General features: G+C 37.9%; 2 protein-coding genes across 2 annotated transcripts in view; both read left to right on the plus strand.

Moving 5' to 3' along the window:
* LOC107624342 (mitotic spindle checkpoint protein BUBR1) lies at positions 6,382 to 10,051 on the plus strand. The gene is made up of 11 exons (XM_016326844.2): positions 6,382 to 6,687; positions 6,777 to 6,836; positions 7,289 to 7,433; positions 7,538 to 7,695; positions 8,083 to 8,164; positions 8,248 to 8,314; positions 8,406 to 8,457; positions 8,590 to 8,749; positions 8,842 to 8,924; positions 9,559 to 9,639; positions 9,728 to 10,051. The coding sequence occupies exons 1-11, from the start codon at positions 6,491 to 6,493 to the stop codon at positions 9,789 to 9,791; spliced, it is 1,149 nt and encodes a 382-aa protein (XP_016182330.1). The 5' UTR covers positions 6,382 to 6,490; the 3' UTR covers positions 9,792 to 10,051.
* The window catches only part of LOC107622402 (splicing factor U2af small subunit B), a gene marked incomplete in the record, with an annotated part of 4,683 nt that continues 3,643 nt past the window's right edge, over positions 11,121 to 12,160 (plus strand). The window contains 1 exon segment of the mRNA XM_021115008.1: positions 11,121 to 12,013. Within this exon segment, the coding sequence (XP_020970667.1) occupies positions 11,399 to 12,013 (615 nt within the window).

Consider the following 12,160-nt stretch of genomic DNA (forward strand, 5'->3'; position numbering starts at 1 on the left):
CCGACTCTCTTACGGAAAAATATGGTGCAGTTTCGTTCGGTAGGACCCCGCAGCGGCGTCAGGTGGTGAATGAGGCGTTGTCAGCATGATCTCTGAGACCTGGGGACAACAGCGAGTTTTGGGGGTGGAACGGAAGTTGAGAGATTATGGTAAAATTAGAAGTAACCATGTATTTAAATGCTAATCCTAACTTTTCAAATTTTAAAATTTGAAATTAAATAATTAATTTTGATATTTAATTTTTAATTTGTTTCTTTTTAAATTCATTGTACACATTGTATACTAATATCTTGGGCTGATTTTTTTTATATGATTTAGCATTGTGAGTTATGCCTGGTTATGATGATTAGGGGTGAATTACACTGTTATGACGGTGTTAGTTTTAGGAATCTGGTGGGGAAGAAATCGGACCGTCCGATTTCATGCAGAGAGAGAAAGGACACAAATCGGACGGTCTGATTTGTGTGAGGCAGATATTTGATTTGCATGAAATCGGACCCACCGATTTCTGGGAGCAAATTTTTTTTAATCCGGGAGTGTTCCAATCGGACCCAGCGATTTGTGATGCGCAAAAAATTTAAAATGATAGGACGCGGTCGGTCCGTCCGATTTGATTGTAAGTGCATACATAAACCCAAAAAAATCATAGAAACCCCATTTCTTCATCGTGTGTCTCAGCTCATGTTCTTCCTCTTCTCTCATTCTTCTCCTTCATTCTTGCAGAATAAATTTTAGTAAGATTGAGAGTAGTTAAGTACGTATAGTGTTATGGATGATAGAGTTGTGTTGAAAATTTATTGTTACAGGCAGATTTTATTACAAACATATGAGGGAGTTCAATTTGTGTGTGAAAATCTATTATATATTGTTGTTCCATTCATATTGTCATTTGAGGAATTGAAAGGTGTGATTTGTGAGAAGATAGATGCTCAAATATCTAGGAGAGTATCATGTATTTTGTACAGGTATTCTTTATCTGTGTTTGGTGGGTTCGTTCAATTTCAGACCAAATACATGACGGATGAAGCGAGTATGCATGAAATGTTTTCAATGTATATGAAAAATTGCCACCGAATGTCGTGCATCGAGTTGTATATTGAGTTCGAGCAATCTAAAGCGAACCTTAATATTGAATTGGAAGATTATAATAGTGAAAACGATGAGGAATTTGAAAGTAACTATGAGATCGTTGGTCCAGGTGAAGACGAAGATGAAGCTGACGACGCCAGAAACGCGGATGTGGCAGAAGTTGCAAATGCACTAGCAAACCCGCATCCGTTTCAGGAGCCTTCTTTCATGTGGTCGTTGGATTTGGAGGCTATGCATGCACCAGAGTTTTTCCAATATATGAATGCAGGTACGTAAAGAAAGATAGCTTTGTGATACTCTGAAGTAAGAGATCAATAAGGTCAGATGAGTAATATATGTGATATGTGGATAGTAATCTATGACCATAGCATTTGATTACTTTATTAGGTAGTAGTTCTTTATTATGAATTATATTTAGTTGTTCTTTACGTAGATAGGATAACAAAAAAAAGACTTTTATGATCATACATGGTAAAGTGTGTTTATCAATTGTGAGTTGTAATAAATAATTTATTACTGATTACATAATAAAGGATTTATTACTTATGATGTATGCAGCGGTTCCTGTTGTGGCGGATGGTGAGTTCACGGTGGGGATGGAATTCAGTTTAAGGGAGGCAGTAATCAAGGCAATGAAAGATTATACCATCCGTAGAGGCGTAGATTATCGGGTATATGAGTCGGAACCGACGACATTCTATGCTAAATGTACACAATATGACGGTGGTTGTGATTGGCTGATTAGGGTTACCAAAATGCAAAAGAAGTACTCTTGGGAGATAAGGAGGTACAATGGTAGTCACACTTGTACCAGGTCTACTATTTCTCAAGACCATTCGAAGCTGGATTCCAAGACAGTTGCAGAAGCAATTAAGCCGTTGGTAGAAGTTGACCTGTCTATAAAGGTGAAACCAGTCATTGCTGAAGTCCAGTCAAAGTTTAACTACACCATCAGTTATCGCAAGGCTTGGTTAGCAAAGCAGAAGGCGGTGGAATCAATTTTCGGAGGTTGGAAAGCATCGTATAAAGCTTTGCCCATATGGTTTGAGGTCATGTGTCACAAGGAGTCATCAGCAGTGATTCACTTTGAAACAATGCATGCATACCAGGGGGATGATTTGGTTCCTGATATACGTGTAGTACATAGAGTCTTCTGGAGTTATTACCCTTGTATAAGAGCCTTTAGACACTGCAAGCCAGTAGTGCAGGTGGATGGGACTCATTTGTATAGAAAATACAAGGGTTGTTTATTGGTAGCAGTCTCATAAGATGGTAATAACAACATCGTGCCTATTACATTTGCCATAGTGGAGGGAGAGACTTCTGATGCTTGGTACTTTTTTCTAAGTAACTTGCGTCAACATGTGGTGACACGTGATGGTGTGGGACTTATCTTTGATCGACACGATTCTATTAGGTCAGCTATTGATCGGAGTAATGGGACTTGGTCTCCTCCTAGAACTTTCCATATGTTTTGTATCCGGCATATTGAGTCGAACTTCTTGAGGAAGTTCAAGGCACCTTACTTGCAGAAGCTTATCGTCAACATTGGTAAGTTTGAATACAATGAACTTTGAATTTATTGTAAGTACGATTGAATAGAATGGTGTTCATAGTTGATTGTTTCTTTTTCATAGGATATTCGAGGACGATTAGGGAGTACCAGATGCGCTATAAATGATTAAAAGAACGGGGTGAGGCTTACACCAACTGGCTTGATCGGATCCCCCGTGAGCAGTATGCTTTGGCATTTGATGGTGGATACCGATGGGATCATATGACTACCAATCTTGTGGAGTGCATCAACTCCGTCTTAAAGGGTGCACGCAATCTTCCGGTCATTGCGCTTGTTAAGGCTACATTTTACATAATGAATGAGTTGTTCACTAGGAAAAGAGCCGAGGCTGAGGCTCGAATTAATGCTGGACTTGTGTTCTCTGAGATTGTGACCTCCAAGCTGCATGCAATCAACGAGCATCGGAAAACATACCGGTTAGCTGTTTTGATAGAGAAAATGAAGTCTTTGAAGTACATGAGATGCCTAGTGGGGTTGAGTATGCAGTTAACCTATGCCAACATCGGTGCGACTGTGGTGAATTCCAGGTTGACTGAATTCCGTGTCGACATGTGCTTGCTTGTTGTGCAAATTACAAATAGTAATAACAACCTAATTACCACAATTAATCCATACAACTTAATTAACATAGTCCATTACAAAAGAAATGCAACAACTTAGTTAACACAAACAATCCATGCAACTTAAATAACAACATCAAACACTTTATTTCCTCGTTGCCTACTTCATATCTTTGTATAACTTTTTCCACTTCTTTGCAATCCTGTTAAAAGCGGATGGTGTATACCGATTCACACTCCGACATGGAGGATCAGCTTTAAAGTTATAACCTTTACCTTTTTCACTTATGGTCGTACCTGTCGAAACACAACATATGTAGGATGCAAGTAATCATATGGCACTTCGTTATGTAAAACAAATAGAAGTTCAGCATGAATCTACCAATAGAAATTCATTATCAACAGTTTATTTTACCTGCACTAGGCGTTGGATCATCGTCGCAGTCTTCATCAACAGCATCGTCGTCGTCATCATCCTCATCCTCATCTTCATCCTCATCCTCATGCTCATCCTCATCCTCTGGATGGTCTACTAGGTAGTCATCAGTCTCATCATCAACTGTCCTATTACTCTCTTGAATTAGACTCATCGAAATACGTCTAGGATTTTCACTCTGTATAATTCCTCCCGCTGCTTCAGCACTTTTGCTCGAGTCAACAAATATTCTGGCTCCAGAATTATCAGAGGAAGTGCGAACCCGAGGTCTCGAATCCAATGACCTCCTAACTTGTGTAATACCACTCGGATGTGCTTGATGATCGGTGGGAATGTCAACATAATTACCTGAATGTGACTGACCCGGCTCCGGAGCCATGAAACCAAGCAGTTGACTGAATGAAGGTTGTTCCCCTGACTCAAACTGTAGACCACCCCAATACTGTTGATGTACCGGGACTGACGCTGAAAAATAATCAGGCGGATGCGTGTCAAGAACATATGGTGCAAAATACTCAACCCCCTGTTGTGGTGGTGGGCGGTGGCGGTAGCGGTGGCAGTGGTGGTAGAGGACCTTTTGGATTCTCTTGAAATAAAAGGTTCGACAATTGCAAGTGGGCACCGAATGCTTCTCGGTACCAATGTATATAAATTTCCAATGGATAATGTAAAGGCACCAAGTCATCAACAAGAATGTGACTATATCGATTGATCCACTGCATCACCAAAAAAGAGTGGGTATCGACCCAATCTTGATTCTTAGGCCCAGTTAGAACCTCGCCGTGTGATGCACCTAGATCCCGCTCTTGATTAGGAACACCCTATCTCAAGCCAAATTGCCTTCTGACTCTGTCAGATGCATGCCACTCGATGCATTTAAAGGATATAAGTGGCACCGTGGCACTCCAAATAACCAAATTATGACGGATGTCTAAAGGAATCACGTCTGGGTTAATGTCTCCAATGCCATAACCCTGCCAAACAAACTGGACACATCGAAACAGTTAGATGATTACAGAACAATTAATTCACTGACCAAGCTAAATTCGGTACTAGTATTTTACAACATACATGTCCTTCTTGTAGATCATCCAACAACCTCCTGTAGTGCGCAAGCGAATTATATTGGTAGGCATAGTTTTCACGATCTCAGTTACGTCACCTGCTGTCAGACAATCCATTAGTTAACTTATTTTGTGGAAAACAAAATACAATTTCTAGAATTTCTTTCAATGATCAAAATCACCTGTTTGCAATCGGAAACACTCGGGGATTACCGGGAATCGGTGCTAGAAATGGTAGCCGGATCCAAGCCCAAGTAAGCAACAGTGTCAGCGGACCATCCATCTCCTTGCAGTCGACACGAGTTGCCCTACACAATGATCTATACAAGTGTGACAGGCATGCCAAACCCCAACTAAACTGTATGATCCCACCGAAGTTACGGAGCAAAGGTAGAAATTTTCAATGCACCACTGCACCCGACTTATCTCCAAACAGAATTGTCCCGAATAACAATATTATGTGACACTTTACATACATCTGAATGTGAACATCATCATTCAACACTATACGATCTTTCAAACCCCTAAACCACGTTAATTTTATAAAGCTTCCTTTATAGTCCGTCTTCCTCGGTGCAACCCCAAACTGGTGCAAGCACTCGGCCTCCAATGCCTCAAAACTACTCATGGTCGGTCCTGTAACCGGAAGACCATTTGTCGGCAGACCGAGAATTATCGCCACATCCTCCAAGGTCACGGCACACTCACCAACCGAAAAATGAAATGTGTGAGTCTCAGGCCGCCATCTCTCAATCAGAGCATTAATCATTGCTGACTGACATTGGATAACTCCAATTTGAGAAACATAATAAAATCCAGTCTCGCGTAACTGTGACTCAACAATTTGGTTGTATGAATCCAGCGGCTTTAAGTGATCACATATCAACATCCGTAAACCCTACAATATCACATTTCCGTTATAAGTACCAGTATAATATAACTATATTAACAAAAACACACATTACACATAAATATATAATAACTTAATAAAATAACACACATATATGATTCTATTCATGAACACACCAAATAAAATAACACACATTACACATAAATATATAATAACTTTTTTTATGTGCATATAGCATTTGTGTTAAAAATAAGATTTTCAAAAAATAAAAACTTAAAACATTTTATTAAAGTTAAAAAATCTTCTAAACAAATTATTTTCTATGGCATAAAAATTTATTCAAAGATAAAATAAAATATTTTAGTATTACATTATAAAAGGATTAGTTTTCACCGAAACAAATTCTTAGCCACTTTATATAAAATCTTGATAAAAGGACAAATAGGTCCTTGACCTTTTGCTCTGCCGATATTTTTGTTCTTGACCATTGAAAAATACTTTTAAATCCCTGACCTTCACAAAATTTGGACGGATCAGTCCCTGACATTTGGACGGATCAGTCCCTAAAGAAGACATTTAGACGGAAGGACTGATCCGTCTAAGTTTTGTGAAGGTCAGGGACTTAAAAGTATTTTTCAATGGTCAGGAACAAAAATATTCACGGAACAAAATGTTAGAGATCTATTTGTCATTTTTCTAAAATCTTTTTAGATCTTTCTATGATAGATGCTAATTACTAATTTACCTCTTATCTAATCTATAATTCAAGTCCTTTCTTTCCAAGTTCTTTTGTCGACAAGCACCAACGGCTAGAATTAGCATCGTCATGGTATAATATAAAATGCTAATTTCAAAAGTTTGAATCTCAAAATCTCAACGCTCTCTTTCCTCTCAAAAACTCATTTTCGAGCAACTATGGCGGAAACGGCTATTGAGAAGGTGGATCCAGAGACGGAGTTTCTGGCGTCGAAGAGGCAAACCGGTAACGAGTGGGAAACCTTCAAGGAGAACGTCAGGCCTCTCAAAAGAGGCCGCAACGTTAACCTCTTGAACCACGCTCTCAAGTCCTACACCGATAACAACCTCAAGAATTCCCTCTACGAACACCGAAGGTCTCTCTCTCTCTCTCTCTCTCTCTCACTCTCTTTTTTCACCGCATGTTTTTGTTCTCAGTTTCTTTTTGCTTTTCTCTCTCTCTCAGGAAACTGATTGAAGCGATTGACGAGTACAAAGGCGAAGATCCTCTTCTGCCGTGGCTGCAGTAAGTATCACGATTTCACGCATATACCGATTTATTTATTTATTTTTATATTTTACACGAGATAAATTGGATTGCACATGCATAATTTGTGATATGATGATAGAAAGCAATAGCTCAACTTGATTTTATTTACCGGCTTGCACAGACATAAATTGTGATGCGATGATAGAAAGGAACAGCTCAACTATTGGATAGCGATTCTGTTGTTGTAGATGTATCTATTAGGTTAAAGATACTAATTATCGATGGGTTAAGTGTTAATTTTGAAAGAGAGGAAGATTGTATGTTGTTAGATGTGAAATTTTGTTGCGCTTTCATTTCTCGATATTATTTTTGTTTTTTTTTAGTGAAAACAAGATGATGAAAATGAAAACAAAAAAATGAAAATGCAAACCAAACATCAGGGGTGCTTCGTTAACTAACCCTTGATTTATTTTTATTTGGAACTGAAGGTGTATCAAGTGGGTTCAGGAGGCGTTTCCTCCCTGCGGCGATGGTTCTGGGCTTGTGGTGATCTACGAGAAGTGCGTGCAGGCCTTCTGGGATTCAGATCGCTATAAGGATGATTTGCGCTACCTCAAAGTGTGGCTTGAATACGTGGGTTTCATTCTATGAGCATTCTCTTTGTTTGAATAGAGTTGCTGCAGTTTGTTAGTTTTGAGAACTTGTTTTTGAACATTGAGCAATTGATGATCTTGCAGGCAGATAATTGCTTAGATGCAGAAGTTATATATGCTTTTCTGGAAGCAAATGGAATTGGAAAAACTCATTCTGATTTCTACATTTCCTATGGGTTGCACTTGGAATCTAAGAACAAGATTAAAACTGCTAATCGGATATTGGAACTTGGCATATCTAGGTAGTGAGACTCATCTTATGAAACTAATTGTTCACTGTTTCATATTCATGCCGGTTGAATGGTTCACTACCATACTACCATCCTAAAAATCATTCATGATTATTTGATTAAATAGTTGCTGCTATAAGTAATTTGTAACATGTGGGTTGAATTTTTGTGAGAGGATTATTTTATATTGGTTTGATTGTGCATAGTGTCTGTCCTTATGATTTAATATTACACGTACAAAATTTGAAAGGTGGAAAGTGAGATTGTGTCTGCATTCTTGAGAGGAAAAGAACGCCATTTGTTAGATTTGGACCTTGATGCCGTACTTGGATTCATTGATGATTTCTGCATATGGTAAAGTTGCAAATATCATTTCTCATTAAATTGCCTGTTCTGAAGGAATGCTCAACCTGTTGAGAAATTGAAGGCTGCTTATAGAAAATTTGTTGCACGTTCAATGGCAAGGTCAAAAGCGACAGATGTATGTGATGTTCCCTATTTTACTTATCTATATTCTAGGATCTATATGCAATTGTTTAACCCTAAGTTGCTTCCACTACGTAGGATTCAATGGAGAAACCACCAGCACCAGTGCGTAGCTTTGGAACTGTCCTTGCCAAGGGACAAAACCGTGAGTCCATTTTCTGTATATTACCTTCTGTCTCAAATTTTGGATGGCAGGTAATTTAACTAGCCATGGAAATTTTCTTTGTATCTTGCAGGTACACACCTAGCCCCTTTCAAGTCCGATCCATCTGATAGTAATAATAGCAGGTAATTGTACTCTTTTTTGAACTGGGCGATGATTTTGCGGGAAATGTGTGCTATCTGCACTCTGTAGATGATTTTGTATTGCAAAGCGCTTGTAATTTCCTAAATGATTCTACATGTTTTCCTTTTATGCAGGAGTGGAGCAGCTCCACTTTCTGTTTATAAAGATTCAGTAGGATGTGATGATTCCATCCCTCATCAGACCGACATATCAAACTCTTGGCACACACTTGGGCCTCGAGCTGAAAGAAACAAGGAAAACAATGCAATCCCTGGCAAATGGAAATCTTACAAGGTGCAAATTTCCCACACAAACGTTGCCTGTCTTTTTTTCTATGGTTGATCATATTATTATATTCTTCTTACATTATTGCACTATGATTTCAGATTCCACAGCGACCTGGAACTAGAACTGGAATAGCTACTGCAAGTGCCTGTATACCAGTGTTTGTTGATGAAGAATGTCAAGAGTAAGTGGAATCACTAGTTTTGCTGTTAGGTTTTCATAGCGATGCTTCCATACTCAATCTTGTTCTTTCCAAATCAGCTCAGCCAAAGGGGGTGGAAATTTTCCACATCCTAATAATTTTCATCATCCTTAATTCTTTCTTTTCCTCACATTTTTGGGTACACAAAAAATACCTTTGGAATCGTGATATCAGCGTCTAGCCAATAGCATGAAAGAACAAAATGAGTATGCTTTAAAAAGAGCAAAGATTTTTAGTTATAGTAAGTACTAGCAAATAGCATGAAAAAATTTCAGCATTCTTATCATTTTTCATCATTCATTTCCTCATATTACAACGGTCCTTGGCATTCTCAACTGCAAATAGCATGAAAGAAGAATATGTTTAAAAATAGAGTGAGAGCAAAGCTTAGCTAAAACATTATTTACTTTTAATGAATACTAGCAAATAGGATGAACGAACAAGTCAATTTAAAGCAAGAGCAAAGCATAGCTTAAAACATGTCTATTTTCAATGAGTACTAGCATGATAGTTTATATGCCTCTGTTCATCCTTGATATGCCAGTTAATTATTGTTTCCATTAGAAAGCATTGTATACAGCAGTTATTGATCCACCGATTTGCATGACTTGCACAGATCACAAAACGTGAAAGAAAAGAGTAAGAAGTCCTCACGTTTGCTGCAGCTTAGGTGGGAGAACGAAAAGGATTTGAAAAGGTAATCCCAACCTTGGAATTTGTGCACTATGATCATATACCGATGTGTTTTCCAGATTTGACGCTTGTGTATTGTTTCTTCTCCCCAGGGAAACAGAGCAAATAAGGAAGAATCCATTACGCAAATTCCCACAAAGCAGTCTCCCCAGATAATTGAAATCGTTGAATCATGCTTGATGAAGCACTTTGCCATCCTTGTCTTAAACGAATTTTAGTAGCTTTCACCTAGAAAGCTTGATCCACGTTTCCTTTTTAAGTTTGTAATGGAATTTATTGTTTGGTTGGTTGGTTGAATTGAGAATATGCCCAAGTTTGTAATACAAGACAGACATATTTGGTTGCTTTGATTCCATTTCATTATTTGGAAATAAGTTGTAAAATTTATGAATGTATTGTACTAGTTTTTAATATCATTCCTCTAATTGCACTTCTTAAGAATTACAACTACTATAAGATTATTTAAAGGACTGTCTTATATATACCACTGACTTTTGACACCTAGAATTTACGGCATGTATCTAATTCAGTAATTCTCTTTTAGTAGACACCAATGGTAAACTAAAAATAAATAATAAAAATCTTAACCTAAGGCTAAGATAACTTCAATTCCATAGATCATGAAAAATTCATAAAAAATATTTTTTAATAACTTTTAATCACACATTTTCTTTTATAATATTTTAAAATAATAAAAGATAAATAGACACCTCGTAATAATATTTTACAAGAACATATAAATTTACAATTGGACTTGTAATAAAATTCAGTAATTATTCCACCAATGACTATTAAAACCAATTTAAATAAATACAAAAAACACATTTAAGTCTCTTTGCTAATGAGTTAAAACTCAAATGAGATAGTCTCCCCATATTTATATAAGAGGTCGCGGGTTCGAGTTTTTATATCTTCGATAAAACAATAATAATAATAAAATAAAATAAGTTTTTTTGAAAATTAATGTATTTAAATTTAAAACAAAACATAACTAAAATAAAATTAATAAATTATAAATTCTAAATGATAACCATAAATAATAAATAATAAATTTTAAATTTTAAATTCTAAACTCATATAATTAATTTTAGGATTAAGAGATTTTAGGAATAAAATCAAATTTAATTTAAATTAGATATTAATTTCCTAAACAAGTGGAAAGTGAATATATAAAAAATTAATATAGTTAACATTTTAGATTTAAAACCTGATAAAATACTTATGAGTGATTGATTATATAGCATTTTTCCATAAATTTATAACAAAAAATACATGCATATCATATTTTTAAAAAATCATAAAACACTGAAAGAGAAACTAATTATGGCATCGTTATCTATACATAATTGATAATTATTAGCTACTAGCATGTCATTTTAACTATTATTATTCGTATAGGAAAAATATACATTCTTTATATATTTTTTAAAAATAAAAATTTATTTTTTATAAATAACTTTTGATATCAAAAAATAAAAGATCAGAAAACTTGTTAAAGATTAACCCTTCGCTTGTTTCGTTCTTAATTTTTCCATAATAATCCAATCTCACAAGAACTGGAAGCAGCAACACCTCCTTCCTCCTTCACCTTTCTCTCAGATCCGTCCTCTTCAGCCTTCACCCATTTCACCAATTACCTCTATTTCTCACCAAATAAACCTCCCTCTTCTTTCTTATATTTAGGGTTCCCAAAACCCTATCAATAATACACAAAACCCTATCAATAATAACACGGCAAGAAGAAGAGGAGGCAGCATCACATCATGGCGGAGCACCTTGCATCGATATTCGGAACAGAGAAGGACCGCGTCAACTGTCCATTCTATTTCAAGATCGGAGCGTGCCGCCACGGCGACCGCTGCTCCCGCCTCCACAACCGCCCTACGATCTCCCCAACTCTCCTCCTCTCCAACATGTACCAGCGCCCTGACATGATTACCCCCGGCGTCGACCCTAACGGCCAGCCTCTCGACCCTCGCAAGATCCAGCAGCACTTCGAAGACTTCTACGAGGATATCTTCGAGGAGCTCTCGAAGTTCGGCCACATCGAGTGCCTCAACGTCTGCGATAATCTTGCTGACCACATGATCGGAAACGTCTACGTCCAGTTCCGCGAGGAGGATGAAGCCGCCGCCGCACTCGCCGCCCTGCACGGCAGGTTCTATTCTGGTCGCCCTATAATTGCTGATTTCTCACCTGTTACTGACTTTCGTGAGGCCACGTGTCGCCAGTTTGAGGAGAACAGCTGTAACCGTGGCGGTTACTGCAATTTCATGCATGTTAAGTTGATTGGTAGGGAGCTTAGGAGGAAGCTTTTTGGCCGGTACCGCGGCGGAGGAAGGTATCATATTAGCCGCAGCCGAAGCAGGAGCCGGAGCCGGAGCGCGAGCCCGCGGCATAGGAGGGAGAGGGATTACGATAGGCGTGACAGGGAGAAGGATTATAGGAAAGGGAGCAGGGACAGGCATGATAGGGATAGGGACAGGGGAAGGGAGAGAGATGGCAGCGGCGGCAGGAGGAGGCAT

This window comes from Arachis ipaensis, chromosome B10 (assembly GCF_000816755.2).
Source record: "Arachis ipaensis cultivar K30076 chromosome B10, Araip1.1, whole genome shotgun sequence".
Lineage (NCBI taxonomy): Eukaryota > Viridiplantae > Streptophyta > Magnoliopsida > Fabales > Fabaceae > Arachis > Arachis ipaensis.

Excerpts from the sequence above, each read along its gene's own strand:
- LOC107624342 (XM_016326844.2), top strand. The coding sequence starts at position 6,491 with ATGGCGGAAACGGCTATTGAGAAGGTGGATCCAGAGACGGAGTTTCTG. Across the intron at positions 7,696-8,082 it reads TTGGAACTTGGCATATCTAG|GAATGCTCAACCTGTTGAGA; the intron begins GTAGTGAGACTC and ends CCTGTTCTGAAG. Across the intron at positions 9,640-9,727 it reads AACGAAAAGGATTTGAAAAG|GGAAACAGAGCAAATAAGGA; the intron begins GTAATCCCAACC and ends TCTTCTCCCCAG.